The sequence below is a fragment of the Xyrauchen texanus genome, chromosome 31 (genome assembly GCF_025860055.1).
Source record: "Xyrauchen texanus isolate HMW12.3.18 chromosome 31, RBS_HiC_50CHRs, whole genome shotgun sequence".
In the NCBI taxonomy this organism is placed as follows: Eukaryota; Metazoa; Chordata; class Actinopteri; order Cypriniformes; family Catostomidae; genus Xyrauchen; species Xyrauchen texanus.
In genome coordinates, this window is record NC_068306.1 from 34,914,372 (window position 1) to 34,937,973 (window position 23,602).

Here is a 23,602-nt window from a genome sequence, read left to right on the forward strand (position 1 = left end):
TGAAGTCATTAAAAGTAATTTTTTTAACCACTCCACAGATTTAATATTAGCAAACTGTAGTTTTGGCAAGTCATTTAGGACATCTACTTTGTGCACGATACGAGTAATTCTTCCAACAATTATTTACAGACAGATTATTTCACTTTTAATTGACTCTATCACAATTCCAGTGGGTCAGAGGTTTACATACAGTGCATCTGGAAAGTATTCACAGCGCTTCACTTTTCCACATTTTGTTATGTTACAGACTTATTCCAAAATGGATTAAATTCATTATTTTCCTCAAAATTCTACAAATAATTCCCCATAATGACAACGTGTAAGAAGTTTGTTTGAAATCTTTGCAAATTTATTAAAAATAATGAATGAAAAAATCACATGTATATAAGTATTCATAGCCTTTGCCATGACAGTCAAAATTGAGCTCAGGTGCATCCTGTTTCCACTGATCATCCATGAGATGTTTCTAGTCCACCTGTGGTAAATTCAGTTGATTGGACATGATTTAGAAAGGCACACAACAGTCTATATAAGGTCCCACAGTTAACAGTGTATGTCAGAGCACAAACCAAGCCATGAAGTCCAAGGAATTGTCTGTAGATCTCCGAGACAGGATTGTATTGAGGCTCAGATCTGGGGAAGGGTACAGAAAAATTTCTGCAGCATTGAAGGTCCCAACGAGCACAGTGGTCTCCATTATCCGTAAATGGTAGAAGTTTGGAACCACCAGGACTCTTCCTAGAGCTGGTCGCCCGGCCAAACTGAGCAATCGGGGAGAAGGGCCTTAGTCAGCGAGGTGACCATGAACCCGATGGTCATTCTGACAGAGCTCAAGCATTTCTCTGTGGAGAGAGGAGAACCTTCCAGAAGAACAACCATCTCTGCAGCACTCCACCAATATGGCCTGTATGGTAGAGTGGCCAGATTGAAGCCACTCCTCAGTAAAAGGCACATGACAGCCCACCTGGAGTTTGCCAAAAGGCACCTGAAGGACTTTCAGACAATGAGAAACTAAATTCTCTGGTCTGATGAAACAAAGATTGATCTCTTTTGGCCTGTATGGCAAGCGTCATGTCTGGAGGAAACCAGGCACCGCTCATCACCTGGCCAATACATCCCTACAGTGAAGCATGGTGGTGGCAGCATCGTGCTGTGGGGATGTTTTTCAGCAGCAGGAACTGGGAGACTAGTCAGGATCGAGGGAAATATGAATGCAGCAATGTACAGAGACATCCTTGATAAAAACCTGCTCCAGAGCGCTCTGGACCTCAGACTGGGGTGAAGGTTCATCTTCCAACAGGACAACGACCCTAAGCACACAGCCAAGATAACAAAGGAGTGGCTACGGGACAACTCTGTGAATGTCCTTGAGTGGCCCAGCTAAAGCCCAGACTTGAACCCGATTGAAAATCTCTGGAGAGATCTGAAAATGGCTGTGCACCGACGCTCCCCATCCAACCTGATGGAGCTTGAGAGGTTCTGTAAAGAAGAATGAGAGAAACTGCCCAAAAATAGGTGTGCCAAGCTTGTAGCATCATACACAAAAAGACTTGAGGCTGTAATTGGTGCCAAAGGTGCTTCAACAAAGGATTGAGCAAAGGCTGTGAATACTTATGTACATGTGATTTTTATTTGTAATAAATATTTGCAAAGATTTCAAACAAACTTTATTTCACGATGTCATCGTGGGGTATTGTTTGTAGTATTTTGAGGAAAATAATTAATTTAATCCATTTTGGTATAAGGCTGTAACATAACAAAATGTGAAAAAAGTGAAGCGCTGTGAATACTTTCCGGATGCACTGTATACTAAATTAATTGTGCCTTTTAAGCAGCTTGGAAAATTCCAGGAAATTATTTCAAGCCTTTAGGCAGTTAGCCAATTTGCTTCAGATTGGAGGTGTACCTTTAGGGCCTACCTTCAAACTCAGTTTTCTTTTCTTGACATAATGGTAAAATCAAAATAAATAAGTTAAGACCTCAGAAAAAAAGTGGACTTCCACAAGTCTGGTTCATCCTTGGGAGCAATTTCCAAACACCTGAAGGTACCACATTCATCTGTACAATAGTACGCAAGTATGAACACCATGGGACCATGCAGCCATCATACTGCTCAGGAAGGAGACGCATTCTGTTGCTTAGAGATGAGCGTAGTTTGGTGCAAAAAGTGCAAATGAATCCCAGAACAACAGCAAAGGACCTTGTGCAGATGCTGTAGACAAGTATCTATATCCACAGTAAAACGGAATGCTCCAAAACTGCCATAAAAAAAAAAAAAACAGACTACAATTTGCAAGTTCACATGTGGACAAAGATCCTACTCTTTGGAGAACCAGTTCCTCTGGTCTGATGAAACATAAATTTAACTTTTTGGCCATTATGACCATCATTTTTTTTGGAGGAAAAAGGGTGAGGCTTGATCTCAAGACATCAGCCACGAAGTTAAAGCTCAGCCAAAAATGAGTCTTCCAAATGGACAATGACCCCAAACATACCTCCAAAGTTTTGGCAAAATGGCTTAAGGACAACAAAGTCAAGGTATTGGAGTGGCCATCACAAAGCACTGAAAATTTGTGGGCAGAACTGAAAAAGAATGTGAAAGCAAGCAGGCCTACAAACCTGACTCAGTTGCACCAGTTCTGTCGGAGGACTGAGCCAAAATTCCAGCAACTTATTGTTAAAAGCTTGTCGAAGGCTACCCAAAAAGTTTGACCAAAGTTAAACACTTTAAAGGTAAGTGTATGTACACTTCTGACCCACTGGGAATGTGTTGAAAGAAATAAAAGCTGAAATAAATCATTCTTTCTGCTATTATTCAGACATTTCTCATACTTAAAATAGTGTTACTAACTGACCTAAGACTGGGAATGTTTTCTACAATTAAATGTCAGAAATTGTGAAAAACTGAGTTTAAATGTATTGTAAACTTTTGACTTCAACTATATTATTGCATGTAACATCACAAAGTTTTGTCCTGAGATGATGAAAAAATCTGCATCTCTGCAGGACTGAATGCAATAGCAGGCAAAACATTTTTAAAGGGCTTTTGACCTTTGCCTTGGGTCAGGGCTGGTCTGGTGGGCCGACGCTCATTGGGGACAATCAGGGCGGACTGGCCATCGGGAGAACCGAGCGGGCCGGTGGGTCGGCTGCAACACGTGCCGAATGGGCCAAGCTAAGCTCAAATGAGCCCCCGTGTTACTATTTTCCATATTTTAGAACAATAGTAAAGTAAAACTATGAAATAACACAAACATGGGAATTATGAACAGTGACCAAAAATGTTAACCAAATCAAAACTAATATCTTGTATTTAAATTTAATCACAGTAGCCTCTCTTCACAACTGTGCACACTCTGGGCATCATCCATAAAAAAATAATTCTCAGAATGTTTTTCAACAGAAATGTATTATTTATTTGTGTGCAAAAATAAAAAAGTTGGAAGACTTAGAGAATTTAACCGGCAAATTAACATTCAAATTTATTAGAATTCCTGACAACGAAGTAGGCAGAGATATGGAAACATTCCTAGATGAGCAGGCCATAAGCTGGAAATCGAGTGAGCTCACAGTGTTTTCCGGCTCGGAAATCCGCTGAGGGAGACAGGCCCTGATCAATTCTGGCTACATTTCTGAAATCATCCAATAAAGATCTTGTGTTATGCAAGGCGAGGAGTAAAGGAAGGCTTTCTTGGAAGAACCAGCATTTTCTTGTTCCCAGACTTTGCAAACTCGACTCGAAAGTGAGAAATGTGATCAGTTCAAGGAATGCAAGAAACTCTTCACATCAACGGAAGGCCACTTTTGCACTGATGTTCCTGGAAAAATTGAGAATAGATGCTAAGGATGGAAGTAAAGCATTTATATGCCCACAGCAAGCATTGTCCGTCATAAAGTCAATGAACTGAGGAAGTCATTGTGTGATGCAGCCGAGTGGACCTGACTAACTGATCATTCACTTGACTGTCCGAGAAAAAAAAAAACAGCATCACAAAATACAAAAATAATTTATCGTAGTTAGTTATTTTAGATAAGTTTGTATCAAACCTCTCTCTCTCTGAAGAGAAGCTAGGCTATATGAACAGCGACATTACATGAATAGAACATAAATTAAAAAAAACGTAGCACTATTCTTTTTGTTTAATAAAGAAATATGAGAGGTCGTTCTTGTAATTAAAAAAAGTGGGGGAGAGTAGATAGGGAATCGGCAAACTTTTACTCATATGCATAAAAAATATTTAATATAAAATGAAGAAAGTGACAACCTATTCCAATAATTAATGTGTAATTAAATCTTTCTGACGGTAGCAGCAGCACGAGTGACGCAATGTCTGTGTGCTCGCGGTCTGAGCGCGGTGCGCGACTCCACCCAAAGCCGCGAGCGAGCTGAAGCACAAAACAACTCGACACTCAGTGCGAGTCAGTTATGGCGTCCGAGAGGATCTCCTGAAGAACAAACTGCTCGCAAAACTTTCACCAAAAGCATGTAACGAGCTCTCGACGAGCGCTTTAACCGCTTGGAACTGACAGACGTAGCGAAAAAGTCGACTTCACGAGCGAGTCCTGATCGTTGAGTGTCGAGTGTGAGTTTAAAGCTAACAGAGCGCAGCTAGCAGCAGAGTTTGGCGTCGCGAGCACTTTCACCAACAGTGGAAACAGTGGATAGATTGTAATATAGAGACTTTTAAAACGGAGTAGTGAGAGGAGACGCTATTTAAGCGTCTGACCGAGAGTTTGTTCGCTGTGTTGTTTGTGAGAGCGAGTGGAGATGGCTCAGTCGCCGGTTGCTGTTCAAGTTCCTGGAATGCAGGTGAGTTTTTGTGGAAAGGTAACGGCAGGCCATCATCATCATCATCATCATCATGATTATTGTTATCTAACACAATACACTCATATCACACATTAGTACGCACTTTAGAGTCATTCGGTAATCCAGTTTCACTTTGTGTTAACACGTACACACAAGTACCATGTTTTTTGGACATGTACAATGGTTTTGACCATGATAGTACCATGATATTCTATTATGGACCGTGGAGTACTATATCAGTGTCATGTCCATGGTACATACATGTGGGAATCGTTTAGTACCATTGAATGATGACGTCACTGTACCATGGCACCACCAAAGAATAGTTTTATTCAATTAGATTAAAATAGTTCATGTTCAATGAGAAAAGTTCGTATGAACTATACGTTTTAATTAGGATGTACATTTTAGTGTGTTGAGGACGTATATTTACATTTAAAAGTCCTGTAAAGTCCTGAGTTTATTTGTAGTCTGGATCAGTGTATATTTGGGTGTCTCTGTGCACCTGGTCTAATGATTGGGCAGGTATTTGTCTAATGAGGCAGCACCTGCTCCCTAAAGGTGTGCCAGCATTCACTACCATTCCCTTCCATCTTTATTAAACATGAGTCTGCCTTTTACTGCTCGTGATCTAGGACAGTGATGTAACCCATCTCTCCACTGAGCCTTTCTGACAGCAAGAAATAGCCTCTGTTGCAGCACAGGATGTGTGACTGCAGATCTGTGATATTGTTGCCACTGTCACAATTTCACTTTGAGGTAGGTACTTGGACGCCAAGCAAAAAAACATAAGTTTGGTCAGTAGCACTTCATGGCTCTGCCTGTGTTTCTTTTTTGATAGCAGACGGAAGTTCGAAAGGTCACAGATGCAGCTGAACATGTGGTCCTTCTTGGAATGACACACTTTGTTGTCTCTGCTATGACAACTAAGTGAAAAACTATGTTGCTGGCTGTATTGTTAATCATTACGTGCACCAGATGTCCCAGTGGTTGGCCATTTCACTCATTTATGCATCATTTGTGACATGCCTTTCTAATGTTTATTTTGTGGAGTTCCAAGTCCAAATTCTTCCTTTAAATGGGCCATATAATTTGTCCATTTATAGATGGGATGTTTAACAGCTCCTGAAGTATGAAGGGAGTGTCGTTCTGAAGCGGAGCGTCTGGGTGTGGCCTGCAAGGAGGTGTTTCGTGCACTAGTTTCCTGTGGTTTGCACCAGGTACAGGGGAAGTTGATATGGCTCTGCTGTGGCGTAATATGGTGCAAGATTGTTGTGTGCCTCGTACCCTCATGCATGCGACATTATCCCAAACATGTTTCTGCGTTTCTGCAGCTCCTTAGGGGTACTGCTTTGTTCTCTTTTCATGGGCCTGAATCATATAAATATTCAAAATGACAATTAAAACTGCCACAATTAAATAATCGCGAGGTGTCAATCACAGAACTCCATATAGGTCTACTCTGATTGCATTTGATTTATTAGCTTCTACAGCAATTTACCTTTGTCAAGGATGGTAATTGTAAGGAATTTAACAATTCCAAAAACACTTTAACAATTCCAAATCCTTTAAGTCCATTTTCTGTGAGGTTAATCCCAGGTCTCAATTCTTTAGATATTTACAGCTGCACCACCTGCACTGCACTATTTTTGGGAGTAGCATACACCCCCCTTAAGTCCTGAGCCTAAAATTCCGAAAATTAATTCTGTGCCAAAATATATTCATATCTATATTCATATGACATTGATATACATATAACATCACACACCTGAACGTTATATATCATATGGAAGATAAGAACTAGGGCTTTCAAATTATATAAATATATGTATGCTTATTTAAGGCTAATCATCCTTTATCAGTAAGCTTTCACACAGCAATTTTAATACAAATCTTCTCTGGCCACAATACTTCATTAGACAACTGCATTGGCAACCATTTAAATTACAAGCTAGAGGGAAACTTGGTGTATGAAATATACATAATTTGGTGGGCAATGTAGAATAGAAGATAGATTTGAAATATAATCTGTTGTTTAAAAGTTATGACATTCAAGTGATTAGTGTGAAAACAGAATTAAACAAACATGTAGAATGTTAGGATACATTTCAAATGACTCCTCAAATACTCCTTTTGAGCACCTGTAATAATAAATTGAGATTGCATCTGAAATTGAAGAACACAAAACACTGAAATATACATTTTATGTGTTCAGTAAAACACACTTTTATTTAATTTGAACAATATAATTGCACAAGAATTACACCGCAAAACATACAAAATCAAACTTTTGAACTATCTTCAGTAAATACATTTTTAGTAAAGAGTGCAGGAACAGAATATATATAAATTTGTAAATACTCAACAACTGCAATACCTGTAGAGAGAAGAGAGCGAGAAAAGAGAGAGGAGGGGGGACAACAACACCAGTAAACATAGCCCAACCTAGGCCTCTGGTCACACTCAACTGAGTGCCAAGGCTCTCAGCTCTACTTTAGTTTTATTTTCAGTCCTATTTTACCGATAGCATAGCCAACGTCTCTTAGAGGACTCTTCTAACAACTTAACCATAAGAGCTGGGAAGGTGTAAAAGTTGTCAAACCAAACATTGTGGCCCTGGTCTTTGAATGGCTGCAGTAACGATTCAGCTACTTTGGTGGCCAAGTCAGTGATATGCCCATCACTACTTCCTGTGTAAACATTGAAGTCGAGAGTATACCCTGAGTCTGATGTTGCAATTACCCATAATTTAAAACCCCACAGAGTAGGATTGCACGTCATGTATTGTTTAAATACTGATGTGCTTTAGACTTCACCATAAGTTAATCTATTGCAAGATTTTGGTTATGCTGAAAGAGCTGCTGGCATTTTTGTTTGAGGTGGTCCATAAGATATTGCAACTTCTAAAGCCATTCCTGATTATCCTCTGTGGTAGGGTCTACCACAAGTAGAGCTGCTAAAACAGGGTATCTGCAGGTTAGAAGGAATGAAATGTAAGACCTTTTAAGGCCAAATAAAATTACAATTTAAGACCACTTTTGCCATATAAAAAAAAAAACACATTCATTCATTAGCTGGTAAATACAAAACCACTGATGCTACTTGAATATTTTATATATATATATATATATATATATATATATATATATATATATATATATATATATATATATATATAAATTGTTAATTTATGCAGTAATAAGTTAATACAACATTAAAATTCTTAATGAAATCATTAAGAATGCATGTAGCCTAAAATATGTAGCCTATATTGTGACCCTTCTCTTTAGTCACTTGCTTTCTAGCAAGACATGACTCATTAGACCAGTGCTTTGACAAATATGGAAGTGGTGGCAAAAACCATGCGCAAAAAATAAACTTTTATTGGATTACGTTGTTGAAAAATTATTCAGAGGGCTCTAATTGACTGCTGTGGCTTCAAGATCATCAACAGAGCTGACTGGACTGAGGAGATCATTTCAACTCGCAACTTTGCAGCAAACATTTATAGCGAACATAATTACATGTTTGTTATTAACTCCTATCATTATAGGAATTGTATCGCTAAGAATATGTTTGTATTTATTATGGTTTTGTGTCATACTTTCATTTAATCCTCTAATCTAACACAGTCAATGGTCTTTCTGCCACCACTTACTGCACGTGCACTGACATTTTTAGTAAATAAGAGGATTGGTCTATAATCAATCAATTAAACCATCAGATACAATCAGCACAAAGTCACACATAATACCAAAACAGAACAAATACAGTAAAGCATCACGTCACAAATTGTAGGCCAAATAAAAAAAAATGTATGTTATGTTTAAAAATAGGTAGGTTGGGGGCAGTTCTAATTTGACTTGGTAGGCTGTTCCAAAGTTTTGGAACTGCTACAGCGAATGTCCGATCGCCCCAGACTTTAACTTTGATTTTGGAACCACTAAAATTCTTTGATTGGCAAACCTGAGAGCTCTCACTGGGTGGTGATCTATCAGCGGGTCAGAGATATGGTGTTAAACCTTTTCTAGACTTGTACCAATATGAGCACTTTAAAATAAATTCTATAGAGAACAGGTAACCAATGCAAAGACCATAAAATAGGGGTAATATGTTCCTGGTTTCAAGCCCCTGTTAAAAATCAAGCCTAGTGGAAATGAAAGCATGAATCACCCTTTCAAAGTTCTCAAAAGAGAGAAAAGACTTCATTTTTGCCAAAGCTCGCAGTTGATAAAAACTAGCTTTTACAACCTGGTTAACTAATCATGTTTTAGTGAACTGTCCAAAAGGATTCCCAGATTTTTTACGTAGGGCTTAACATGGGGTGTTAAGGCATCAAAATTTAAATTGACATTACTCTTGGTGTTAGAACTAAATACCACAATCTCTAAACATTTAAAGATATCCATGCTTTTAAGGAAAGCTACCAAGGGGTCTAAACTGCTCTTTGAGTTGGTGAAAGATACATTTGTGTGTCGTCTGCATAACAGTGGTAAGAGATGCCATGTTTATTAAAATAGAACCAAGTGGTAGCATAAAGAGGAAGAACAGTATGGGAGCTACAGTTGAACCTTGGGGGGGCACCACAAGTCAAAGGAACAGACAGTGGAATTGGCATATATCGACTAAAAAAAACTACTGTTTGTAAGGTATGATTGAAACCAATTTAAGGCTGAACCCTTTATGCCCACAACCTGTTCTAGGCGAGACAAAAGAACATTATGATCCACAGTGTCAAAACAGCACTCGGATTTCTGTATACTAGCGCTACAGAATTCCCGGAGTCGGTGGCTAATAAAACATCATTAAAAACTTTTAAAGGAGCTGTCTCAGTAGAATGAGATTTCTTAAATCCTGATTGAAATGTATTAAAGATCTTGTTTTCAACCAAGAAACTCTGAAATTGGTGGAGAACTACTTTCTCCAGTATTTTAGATAAAAAAGAGAGGTTAGAAATGGGTCTAAAATTTGATTGAACTGCGGAATCAAGATTAGGCCTTTTAAATCTGGGTTGTACCAAGACATGCTTCAAATAGTTAAGGCACTTATTAATCAAGCACTTGTTTAAGTAGCCGTGGAGAAATAACTTCTAAGGAAGAGTGGGCTTAAGTTGGTTTACAACATCATGCAAGTGAGTAAGAGAAATGGTTGTAAACTAGCTAAAAACACCAGTATAGTTTGATAGGACTGTAGCGTCATAAACCACAGGGTGAATATTCTGCCTTATCCCAGTTAACTTATTAATAAAGAACTTGCAGAAACGTTCACACATAGCTATCAACTGTAGGATAAATGCAATCAGCCGGGTTTAACAGCATTAACTGTATTAAATGGTGTTCTAGGTTTGTGATGATTCTAGTCTATAAGAGCCGATAAATACAGACTTGGCTGATCTCACAGCCTTCTGATATTTAGAAAGAAAATCCTTTTATATTTCATATGAAATCTGTAGCTTGTCCATTTTCTTTCTTCCCTTCTACAAGCCTGTCTCAAGGTGTTGTTCAACCATGGCTCAGGTGTAGGTTTATGATGTTTAGTCCTCAATGGGTCTACAGAGTCTAGGATGGTAGCGCCGCCAGAGTTAAAACAATGAAGAAGCTCATCGGGACTTGGATCAAGTGACGCAAAGTCTGAATATTTAAACTCTTATTAACACCAATGAAAAAGAGGCATGAGAGGTAGGGGTTATCTTCTGAGTCTGGATAGCCGGAACATGAGATTTGACAATATGTGAAGACAGCGATATGTTAAATATTATTGGTTTAGGTTCAGAAAAGCTATGGTCGCATATCTCCATATCATTCACAGAGAACCTATGTGACAAGATCGAGTGTGTGGCCCTGTATATGAGTAGGGCCTTTCACAAGCTGCACTAGGTCAATTGTTTCAATGAGGCTAATAAAGTCTTGAATTAAAGAATTGATGGGCAATACACATGTATATAAAAATCTCCAATTATCAAGGGTATCAAAATTAGGAATAATACCCCCCAAGAAGTCAGAAAATGCAGCCAGAAAATCTTTGTGATTTTGGTGGACGATAGATCAAGGCCACAGCTAGAGGGATCTAAAAATTGTAGCCAAACTGCCTCCCCTTCTCGATGTTCAAGGGGCGTTAAAAAATTTACTGCTAGGTGGTAAGTCATCAGAGAAAAGGGACGAATCTTCAGTAGAGAGCCACGTTTCAGTAATAAATAGAAAATCCAAGGCTCGTGAGGTAAAGTCATTAAGAATAAAATTCTTGTTTACCATGGATCTGGCGTTGACCAAGGCCATCTTTATCTGCACTAGGTCCTCGGACAGCTGCGTTGCGCGATGCAGTGGGCTGAGATGATTGATCGACACACTGCCACGGTGCAGGCGAGCAGTGCAGGGGCCGCAGATCACAAGAGATCGGTACGATGGGGATATTCCAGTAGTATGTATAGATTGATTAATGCCAGTTGATGAATCGTTTGCAATCACCATAACACATAAACGTGTCCAGACTCACTACCTGACCGAAGCAGGAGCTTGAGTTTAACTGCTACACCTCTCCACATTCCCCCTTCTTTTCTGGTGCTTTTTCCCCAGGAGGAGGTACAGAGGGTGGCATAGACATGTCAGTAAGGACGCTAGGAAGGGAGGGGGAGACTCTTTTGGGCCTCTGGGCTTGATTTAGGTAGAACATCAGTTGTGGTTTGAAAGCTTAAGAGCGTTTGCCGATTGTACACTGATAGCGTTGATATAACTTGAAATAAGAGACCAAAAACACATTAAAACAAACAAACTGACAGACGGCAAGCCATACACAACGGCGCCATCTTATCAGTATCATAAAGTCAGGTTTGACCTTATACCTTATATATACCTGTAGAACTTATTCACAGTAGCGCCATGTTTGATTTTGAATGGGAATGGAAACGACACTGTGAGGGATAGACTTACCATCACTTCAATGGCACACACTGTGCAAATCTGTAAAAAGCTCCAATATCCCATCTGACTTTCCACAACTCATGTTGTCTGGAGTTTTTTGTCTTCTGAGTGTCCTTGAAAATATACTTTTTCAATGTCTTGTACACGGAACGATCCAAAAACACTTTAAACTGCAGTAAAACTCATCGAAGAAACTGTATGTCTATCCCGCATAGCCTTGTTGTCATTGTCATTAAAAATCAAAGACACCGCTGCTGTGAATAAGGTCTAGCATGTGCTGAATAACATTTATATTTGTTTTTTTTAACTGGTAGTTAAAGGACAGTTCATTTAAAAGTTGTATTTCTGTCATCACTGCTCACCCTTAAGTCTGAATAAATTTTTCTCTGCCATGGAACAAAAAAGGAGATGTTAAGCAAAAGTTTTGTCTCTGTCTCCATTCACTGTCACTGCAGCTTGTTTTTCTTTCATTGTAATTGAGTAGTGACTGAAACTCCCTAATATCGCCTTTGATATCCACTGAAATAAAGTAAAACGGCATGAAGGTAAGTGATGACAATTTACATTTTTGAGTGAAATATCTCAAATAAAAATTCTTATTAGTTACCTTAAAAATGGCTGTTTAAAATTGACCAGATGCATTGAAAATGTTAACAGATTAAATTATGAAATAGAGGGAGAGACGCTGTGCTGCTGCTTCCCCCTGATTGGTCTGAGTAACTCGCAGCATCATGCAGGCTGCTCTGTCTTGTCTGTCCGTGCGCTGTCAGTGTCCTCTTTGCTCTGAAGTTTTTACTGCATGAGAAAAGGAATGTATGGCGCGAGAGCTTGAGAACAGTGTCAATTGCGTTGGCAGCCCTAGATCTATGGAGATGAGAGAAATAACAGGTGTAACTGCAGCAAAGTAGTTCTGTTAGCTTTACAATTATTGTCAAAGTTAGTGTAAAATAAGGAAGCACAACGATTTGAAAGGCGTAAAAAGAACACTCCAACCTTGCGTGCTTGCAAATTGTAATGTTGACCGCTTTGTCGATTATAAGCTGGAGCGACAGTGTTAGAGACGCAAAATAAATCCATTTGTATTTCGGATTAAAAGGTTTATACATGCGTAATAGCGTAAATTCAGTATTAATGCACTTCCCTGCACTTGCTCACACTAAACTCGAGCGTCTGCTGCTAAATGACTGATGTACGAGAGAGAGAGAGGATTTTGACTTGCGCAGATTCTGCTGTTTTAAGTGTCATCTCTATTCACACCCCAAAATTTCATACCTCAGCAAATTAAATTTAAGACTTGCAATTTAAGACTTTTTATGGCCTTACATTTTAAAAAGTAAATGTAAGAATTAAGGACCCACGGATACCCTGTAAAAAAGCCTTGTAGCGGTCATGCGACATAAATCCCCTTGCCCACGAGCCCTGAAGTGACTTGGTTCCCCAGTGATGATGGGAATCGGGTAGAATTGAAAACCCCATGTAAATGAGCAACCCAAGAAATTTGTAAAATTCATCAGGGGTTACCTCCATCCAAGCTCCTTAGTAGCTGGAATATGACAGACTGTTTATGATGAGCTCCCACCCCTGATGGTTGTAAACCTGCATATCTCAGCAACTCCTGAGTTAAAAAAAATAAAAAGCATGAAAAATTCAATTTCTCGCAACATCATTTTGAATGTTGTCTGCACTGCCTGTCGCTCGCTTCCTAAGTCAATACTGAATGGATGGCTAGGCTTAAATAGGAGAGGTTTTGGTGCCTGTGAATCAATGTCAGAGTACAAGGGATAAGAAACCGAGTCAGGGAAGCATTTATGCCTCCCTATGTGACCTGTGCGAGAATGGCTTGCCATACCCAAAATAATAAGAGTAACAGTGTTAGTGTTACTGTGAGTATTAGTCATATGAGGAATAGAAACAAACAATACATACACATTTATACATACCCAGTTGATGGTCTTGGCTGGGGATCAGGTTCTATCTCATCCTCCATGTCTTCGTGGTCCAGGTCTTCCTGCAGTTGTTCCTGGTTTAGCAGATCTTCCTCCTGTGTGCTCATGCCCCCATGAGCCACGTCCTACTCTGCTATGAACTTAAGCTCATCTGCAGTCAGTTGCCGCCTCTTCTAGAGGGTGCTGAGCAGGGAGCCATAGTCTTTATCCATCTCTACAACAGAGTAAATTACAACAATTGGTAGCCTGCAGTGTGTTCTTCACAAATCCGTACACTGAATAGTCTAACCAGAATGTCCAACTGCAGACAGCCCTCTCACACTTTCCTTGTGAACATGAAGCTACACGCAACCTAAAATTATGTCTGTGTGATGGATGGGTAAGGCTATCTGCAAAATTATAGAAAGATATCTACCTTTTTATTATTATTATTATTACATGGGAAAATCAACAAGCTAGATAACTTCTCTAACTAGCAGGCCAGTTTTCAGGTAGGTCTGAACAGCATCTGCTCTCTGCCTCACATTACTTCAAACAAAATTGGCCAAAAAAAGTTGATATTTAGCTAAAATGTAACCATATTGCTAGCTAAAAAAAAGCGTCTCGCTGATGACTGTCACAAAGTTTTCCAGAAAAAAAAAACTAGCTACAAATAAATGCTTCTTAACTAAAAAGGTTTGACTATCATTGAGAAATGACAAAATTGTCCAAAAAAGTTAAAAATGTACATGGTATTGCTAGCTAAAGTTTATTTAGCAAGTTTCACAGAAATGTGTGTAAAAATAGAGGCTATCTGCTTGTCCAATGAATGCCAACGGTCATGTAATTGTTTCCAGAAATAACTACGGTTACTCGTACAAATAAATGCTTCGTAACTAAAACGTTTTGCCTTTTAATTGACAGTGTTGACAACACATGTTAAATATCTTGTCTTGCCTCGAAAGATCACCTCAGATTTCAATTTGAAGCAGTAAATCCAACACTTGAGGTAATCTCCCGGGGCATCCTCTCTGGCTCCGCCCAGGCAAATGGAGGATGAATTTGATGACTATACATTTATTATTCATGCCCAGTAACCCCTTAACCAATTATATGTGCTTTTAGCTTATATTGTCATTAGTCGGTACATAAATAAATATTTTTCACCAAAACACGTTTGCCTCAATTATTACCACACGTAGAAATTCTTATGAGTGAAATATATCTGATGTATATCCCTATTCATATTTTTTTTTAAATTTAGGACACCTGGGTGAGTAGGAACATGAAATTGTTCAGCCAAGACTTTAAGTATACATTTATTAGGTATAAATATGAGGTAACGTACTGGCCAAATTCTCTTAGTCATCTATCACAATGAGTAACACCAAAGATTGAAGTTATGATTTGCAACAAAAGGTTGTTGAGCTTCACAAACTGGATAGTGGCTATAAGAAAATGGCTAAAGCATTGAAATACCCAATTCCACCATCATGGCAATAATTAAGAAGTTCAATCAACTGGAGATGTTACGAATCAGCCTGAAAGAGGACGTGTGTCTATATTGTCTCTGCATGGTGAGGAGAATGTTCGAGTGACCAAAAATTCTCAAAGGATCACAGCTGGTGAATTGCAGGAATTAGTTCAGTCTTGGAAAATTCTCTGAAATACAATCAGATGTCACCTACATCACCACAATTTTTGTTTGGAAGGCTTTCAAGAAAAATGAATCCTCTGCTCTCATACAACAACAAATTCAAGCATCTTCAGTTTGCAGATACTACTGGAACTTCGAATGGGACCGGGTTCTATAGACAAAACAAAAATAGAGCTTTTTGGTAGTAAACATCAGAGATGAGTTTGGTGCACTCAGAGAGATAGCCATATGGAAACATATGTCATGCCCATGGTTAAATATGGTGGTGGATCTTTAATGTTGTTTGGCTGTTTTTATGCCAGAGGTCCTGGGCATCTTTTTTTGGATACATGGCATCATGCACTTTATCAAATACCAACAGATAAAAAATCAAAACCTGATTGCCTCTGCTAGAAAGCTTAAAATAGGCTGTGGTTGGATATTCCAGAAGGACAATGATCCAAAACAAACATCAAAATCAACTCAAAAATAGTTGACTGACCACAAAATCAATGATTTGCCATGGCCTTCCCAGTCCCTTGACCTGAACCCTATAGAAAACCTGTGTGGTGAACTGAAGAGGAGCGTCCACCAGTGTGAACCTCTGAATTTGAAAGATCTGTAGAGATTCTGTATGGAAGAATGATCTCTGATCACTTGCCATGTGTTCTCTAACCTCATTAGGCATTATAGAAGACTCAGAGCTGTTATCTTGGTAAAGGGAGGTTACACAAAGTATTGAAAAAAAAGGGTGCCAATAATTGTGCCACACATATATTTGACAAACATGTTTGTTTTTTGATAAAACTTGTGTTATGTTTGGAATTGTTTTGATATCTACTTGAGGATAGATTTTTGTGAATATTTTGAATGAAAGACCAAAAGGATAAACAATAAGGACATAGTTTTAACAGCCTTCTTTTCTTATGTTTACCAAGGGTGCTAATATTTTTGGCCACCACTGTATGTTTACCACTGTAGATTCAAAAGAACCAGGTCATTAGAATTTTTGGTTCCGGAATCGGACTACACTAAACATGCTGTATGTTTTGCGCTGTAGATTCAAAGGACCAGCTCATAAGAATTATTCATTCAGGAATCGGACTACACTGAACACGTTGTACGTTTCACGCAGTAGTTTCAAAAGAACCAGTGCCATTAGAATAATTTGTTAAGGAATTGGGCTTTGAGTGTTCAGGCACTTGATTTTACTGATGAATAAAGCAGCAATAAAGTAATTCAGAAACACCGTTTCAGATTGTTTTGGATGTTTAGCCTACATTAAGAATTTGTCATGCATATGCCCCACATAAAAGAAATATTTTTGTAATGAAAATTAAATAAATAGAAACACTGTCAAGGGAAATATTTGACACTTGTGTTTTTTGTCAGAATTGTGCATCACTAGTTTGAGGAAAATGTGCAGTGGAGGAAATGCACCCAGCTGGTTAATCCCTTGTGATCTTGTTAACAAACAGATATCCTAGTCATTAATGCATGCAGCCCATGCACAGCATTTTAACAAAATGAGACAGACCTGCACGCAAGCAATGAGGCAGTATATAGCTTGTCATAGCTACTCCACCAATCTGACTAAAGCACATTGGAGAATGCCCAAAGTCCAGTTACACTCTCTCTATTTAAAAGTTGCAAAGTGTGTTCCTGACTTGAATTAAACTGTCTTGTCTATAGGCCTACAATGTTCATTAGTAAACTGTCCACCCAACCCTGTTGTCTAGGTAACAGCAGTGCAGCAGGTGGCTTTTAGCGGCAGAGCTGACTAGTTGCTCTGTGCCAAAGGGTGGAGACTAGGGTTGGGCAAAAATCATAACATTGACATCACAGCCATAACCGGCATAACCAACCGCAAACTCTTTTTCTAGCTTGTTTTTACAACTTCACAATTTATTTATTTATTTTTTGTTAGTGAATATGTCCTTTTTTGTAAAGTTAAGAGCTGTTCTTAGCATCCATATGCAATGTAATATAGTGTAATTGTCCAGGTACAATAAGAGTAAAGTGGGTGACCCCCCACCCCAGTCTAAAGATCTTATTGCTGTCAATTGCTTTGTCTTCAACAGTTTACATTAGACATAATGCCTATTTTCACATATGTGAAAGCCTAAAATTTCCCAAGACCTCCAAACACAAACTGCGTCTTTATTCATCTTTACGTTAAAAGGATAGTTCACCCCAAAATTTTAATTAATTATAAACTCACCCTCATGTCGTTCCAAACCCTAGTTTAGGATTATTTTTTCAATCTTCATCGTTTCATTTATTACAAAACTAGAATGATACAGGCTAATGCCGAGCAACTGCATACAATTTTTTAGTGTAGTGAAACCCATTATTTATAGTAACAAAGACTTTTGAGACATGCTTTGTAAAATCAGTAGCCAGATGTGATACATTTTGTGTTGTAGTCCAAGTTTTCTAACTTTAATCTTGTACAATTAGGGATGTCAGAAGTGTGATACTAAAATTAAAAACATCTAATGATACCAGTCTTTCAAATACACCTCAATTTGTTTTAAATTCACATCTTTAGAAGGTATTGATGTAGTCTGTCTAATGTCGATTAAATCAAGTGTAAACGGGTGGGAGAAAATTGTATCTGTGCATTAGGCCTTGCATTGTAAATAAACCTTATTGATCTGCTGCTATTATGTCTATTATGTTGTTAATGTTAATCAAAAAACATTATTGACTAAGAAAAGAGCAAACCACTCACTGCTCCAAGTTGGAAAACTTCAGCAGCTTTACATTTTATATATAATTATTACATTTTGGCATAATTTGTATCTTTGTTGATTCCATTTGTCCTAATGCTCTTAATTTGTTTCTTATACTTACTGTTTTCTTGCTCTTATAAGATTATTTAATGGGTACTTTATTCCAATGAAATGTCAGCCATACCATAGAAAACGTTTTAACCCAAGGAACAAAATCCTTTTTAAATAGTTCATTTAGGTCTGTATTTACTGTATAATGATGCTGTATTAAATTTGAAGTAATTGTTTATTCACCTCACGTGATGTGCACCATATGTGAAAAAACATTTTCTATTTGCTGTATTTCATCTCTACAAAAGAAAGATCGAAGGACTTTTATGTTTTTAACAATAATAATTTTCTGGAAAGACAAGGAATTGTCTGAGAAAAATATAGGATTTGTCATAACAGCAATTCTTATTGAAATTAATAAGTTAATAATAATTAATATACATTGCATTCAGAAAGTATTCAAACCCCTTCATTTTGTTATATTGGTGCCTTATGCTAAAATGCTTTAAAAGAGACCTATTATGCCCCTTTTTACAAGATGTAATATAAGTCTCAGATGTCCCCAGAATGTGTCTGTGAATTTTATTCAAAATACCCCACAGATCATTTATTATACCATGTTATAAATGCCTAATTTTGAGTGGAATCAAAAACACGCTGTTTTCGTGTGTATCTCTTTAAATGCAAATGAGCTTCTGTTCCCCACCCCAACATAGCTCTGGTCTCTGTGAATACAATCAGAGACAATGCTAACTTTAGCTGCATTAGCCATGGAATCAGCTAACAAGCACATTCAGAAACATTCACAAAATATAAAGTGCGATACTTACATTTTCAGGATATAAAGCTGAACAGTTGGTACTGATTCATGCTTGAGAATAAAAAAACATTGAAAATCCTGGTTTATATTGTCACTCATTTACAAAGCAGTCCAGAGTGAAATGATTTGCACAAACGTACACTAATTTTTTTATGTTTTGGGGCACATTTCCTTCAAAAACAAAACTTGTCCACTGCGTCTTCAGTGGCTCTGATTTTTTCCAAAGTCGTTGCAGTTGCTCAATCCAGCATGTTGGTGGCTGGGATACACCATCACTGGACATGCAGCTGGTATCCCTGAAAATGATATACTTAAATAGTTTGTTCAGGAACGATCAAAACTGTGTTCTGCAAACATAAATCTGGTCGATTTTTTTTAAAGTCTTTGTCTTAATGTACATTATTTAATATGTATATCACCGTGCCTGTTATATTCTCATGGCTTTAGCAGTGATGTCTGGCAATTGGTTTGCACTGAGGTCGTAAAAAATCCCAGAAAAAGACTCCTGCAGTATTTTACTGTAGAAAAACGGATTGTAGAACCACACTGCTATTTTATTCACTGGATAATATCACTAAGTATTGCAATAATTTAAATAAAGAAAAGACTGTGAGCCATTGTCTTATATTATGCATCATATTTTATAGTATACCTATTATTGTTTTTGTTTTTTCTCCCCAATTTGGAATGCCCAATTCCCACTGCTTAGTAGGTCCTCATGGTCACGCGGTTACTCATCTTAATCTTGGCGGCGGAGGACAAGTCTCAGTTGCCTCCAATTCTGAGACCGTCAGTCCACGCATCTTATCATGTGGCTCGTTGTGCATGACACTGCAGAGATTCACAGCATTTAGAGTGTCGTGCTACTCCGCGATCCACGCACAACTTGCAACATGCTCCACTGAGAGCAAGAACCACTAACCACGACCACAAGGAGGTTACCCCATGCGTCTCTACCCTCCCTAGCAACTGGGCCAATTTTTGTTGCTTAGGAGACCTGGCTGGAGTCACTCAGCACACCCTGGATTTGAACTCATGTCTCCAGGGGTGGTTGTCAGCGTCAATACTCGCTGAATTACGCAGGCCCCATACCTGTTATTCTTAATGTACATTAGTCCATGTGTATTTAAATCACTGTAATTTGTGTTATATTATCCAGCCATTAATCCAGATATTATAAAATGAGAAGTTGGCTTCAGGTGTCTGTTTGAAATATACTCAGCAAAATGCGTGTGCAAATTTGCGACATTGCTCTTTACTCCTCTCACTTGCATAAAAAACACTGATTATATACTCCTCCGAATGCATCAACACCATATAAAGAACATAATGAAGGTGTGGACAGGAGACTGGCATAAAGGTAGATTTGCAACAGTGATACAGCCTACTGTATAGTAGTGAAATAGTTTTGCTTCTCAGTTTTTACAGAGTCTGTGTGAATAAATTTCATGGATTTGTTGTGAACAGGCCTTAAGTCATGGATGGCATAAGGGTGAGTAAATGATGAGATGATTTTCATTTTTGGGAAAACTATCCCTTAAATCCGATGTCTCTGAGGTCAAAGTCTGCAGATTTCAAAGCATTTTGGATTGTTTCCACTCATACAAGTGCTGCTTTCACAATGTTCTTAAGTGTATCAACCCTTCTACATTCTGTGGCTATTATCATTTCTGGATTTTGTGATAGTTAAGTTTTATAAAGTGTGCTGTTGCACAAAAACAACGTTAATTGTTGTCATGTCTGTAACGCAAGTTTGTTTTCCGATCTTAACTGAAAAAAAAAGACTTTACTGAAAATTTTCTGATAACTGGACTCTATCTGAAAGGGTTTATAATTATACAGACAAATGAAACCTGCTTCGCCACGCATTGCACTCCCGTCTTTCGTGCAACATGAGAAATATGGGTTGCAGGGCCATAAACATGCTCTTAGATGTCGAGGCTTGCAGATGTTTTTTTTTTTTTTTATGGTACTGCGTTGTACAGGTGCTACTACTAAACTATAAAGTCCCATTTTATAATTTGCATAGGAACATTTAGTCACAGATGAAATTATCCCTCAGTGCATGCTTCTTATTTCCTTGTCATTTATACTGAGAGCAAGAGAGGGGTTTTTGTTAATTGTGCTCTTGTGTGTACAGAACATACTCTACATGTTAAAGCCATCAAATTACCTATCTGTTGTTTCTTTAATTAACCTCTTGCTCTCAGTTAATTTGTAACCAATGTTATTAGTTGAACAAATTGTTAATGCCGGTTAATCTGTTAACTGTCTACATCCCTATCATGAATAATTGCTTGAGTTATTGAAAAAAACTTTTACATAGTCAAGCAATTTTTATTTGTATAAATAGCACTTTTCACAACACGCATCGTTTCAAAGGAGCTTTACAGAAAATTATGCCTTAAAAAGAATTTGTCATTTGTAATTTAGGCCTCCTGTGAGTACGCCAAAGGAAATTAGTGTTGCTTTGGTGTCATAATTGCTATTGATGATTGTGACATTTTTATGATATTGTCATCGATTACTTAAAGTTTTGGTATTGTGACAACCCTAGCCACAAATATATGATTGCTCTGCAAAAATTTACTAGTGATGTATCACATGACTGCTGTAATTCTAGTGTTTCAATTTATTTGTATCCCTTAATGGATTCTTAATTTCTTGATGCCTACATCCAAATCAACATTACACTAGTTTATCTCAGCTAGTCAAGTTAAACTGAGTGAATCCTTTGTATTACAGAACAGTCGAGCAGACCCTGAGGAGCTGTTCACTAAACTGGAGCGCATCGGAAAGGGCTCATTCGGTGAGGTCTTCAAAGGTATCGACCGCCGCACTCAGAATGTCGTGGCTATCAAGACCATCGACCTAGAGGAAGCAGAGGATGAAATCGAAGACATCCAACAGGAGATCACGGTGCTTAGCCAGTGTGACAGTCCTCATGTCACCAAATACTACGGCTCATACCTAAAGGTACAGACCATTAGATGACACAAGCTGTTGTCTGATAAGCTGTGGTATATGAGAAATGTCTCCACAAGGGAGCATCTTTCCAGCCTGGAAAGCCTAATCCTCAATAGGACGCATTCAAATCTTAAGACCTTTTTTGATAATTCAAATATACTTGTATAATAAATGTAATAATTCAGATAATCCAAATTAAGGCTGCAACAGCTAATCAATAAAATTGATTATTATTGATAATTGAAATCATTGACAACTAATTTCATTATCGAGTAGTTGTATAAATGGGGTGAGCACAGAGAAGCTCAATCAGGGACGGCACTTAACAGCCCATTGAAAGATGTTGCATGATGAAACTAGTTTGAAAAACAACGGAGACAAGTTGAAGCTGAAAAAACACAATCGAAGTTATACAGAGCACGAGAGCACATTATAAACACTTAAAAGAAGATCATAATAATCATACAGTTTAATGTGGACCAGTTGCTGCATCAGGTGTGTTGACAGAGGGCTTGTGCTGTTTGATGCACTTAAGAGTTGTTTCTCTCCAGCACATAACTTACATTTTTTCCACTATTTTCTATGTTTTATAATATATATATATACGTTATGAATTCAAAATCATGTATTTCACAAAACTGTATTTACCACATGCTATTCTCTTTTAAACTTCACTGTAGGGCTGAAACAATTAGTCGACTTTATCCACAACGTCAACAATTGTCATCTCAAATTTTCAAATGTCACACTATGATTGCAGCTCACACCTGACTGAGGAAACAACTCAGTCCAAATGCTTCGGAATATCAACTTTCACAGCTTTATGTGATGTAGATTGAAAGTATGAGGGAATTATAAAAAAAATTCCAAATAAGAAACACTATTGTTGTTCAATAAGCAGAGCCGGAGCTGCCAGTCTGCTAAAGCAAAGCTTGCATATCGGAGCATCTTCAAGGAAACCCCCTGGCAATGAATCTTTAATGCAGTTATATTTAATGTGTTAGCATTATTCAAATTCATTTAAGGAAGTAGGTCATGTAAATGACCACAAACTCAAACTGGCATTTATCTGTGCGGTCGGCGCCTCTTCTATGAGTTGCGCGAAGTGTCCCAATCTAAGGGGGAGAGATTGAAACCGCACCCGGCTGATGCACACACTGTCATGGGAATGCTCATCCCTCGAGCGTGCACACTTAAAGCAGCTAGATTATAACGTGATGGCTCATGACTTGTTGAGTCATAATATGTGTGTCACTGTGCATTTCTTATCGTGATAAAATGAGCAATACACAGCTTTATTTGTAAGAGAGTTTTTTTTTGAAAGTTAAAGATGGAAGTGAACAAAGTTGAGTTACATTATACACCGCAACAAAATACGTTTTTGATTTGTAGATATAAGTATCTAAAACAACATACATTTACTTTAGCAGCTATACTGCAGAAAAAAAGAAATTGTTATCTGACAATGTTGAATATAATATAAAAAATTACATTATTTAAAAATATCTAAATCCTTCAAAAAATATATACATTCTACTGAGAAGCAGCATATAAGAAATTTAGACTTGCTTTTAGAGAATAGATCATGAATATAAGTATATTTTGTCTTTATTGCACTCGCAGAAGTAAACTCAGGACACTGTATTTTAAAGATAATTTTGTAATAATCTAAATAACTTTACAAATCTTTATTGTAAAGGGTTTAAACAATGTTTTCCATGCTTGTTCAATGAACCATGAA

General features: G+C 37.9%; 1 protein-coding gene across 3 annotated transcripts in view; it reads left to right on the forward strand.

The window, feature by feature from the left end:
- Nucleotides 1-4,358: 4,358 nt before the first annotated feature.
- Nucleotides 4,359-23,602, forward strand: part of LOC127624777 (serine/threonine-protein kinase 26-like) — a 46,434-nt gene continuing 27,190 nt past the window's right edge. The window contains exons 1-3 of one of the 3 annotated variants that reach the window (XM_052099651.1): nt 4,359-4,810; nt 11,101-11,205; nt 21,640-21,870. In XM_052099651.1, coding sequence (XP_051955611.1) covers nt 4,769-4,810; nt 11,101-11,205; nt 21,640-21,870 — 378 coding nt within the window. In that variant the 5' untranslated portion in view covers nt 4,359-4,768. Of the gene's footprint in view, nt 4,811-5,830; nt 6,031-11,100; nt 11,206-21,639; nt 21,871-23,602 lie in introns of those variants that run through there. The other 2 variants (XM_052099652.1, XM_052099653.1) reach the window with 2 other exon arrangements.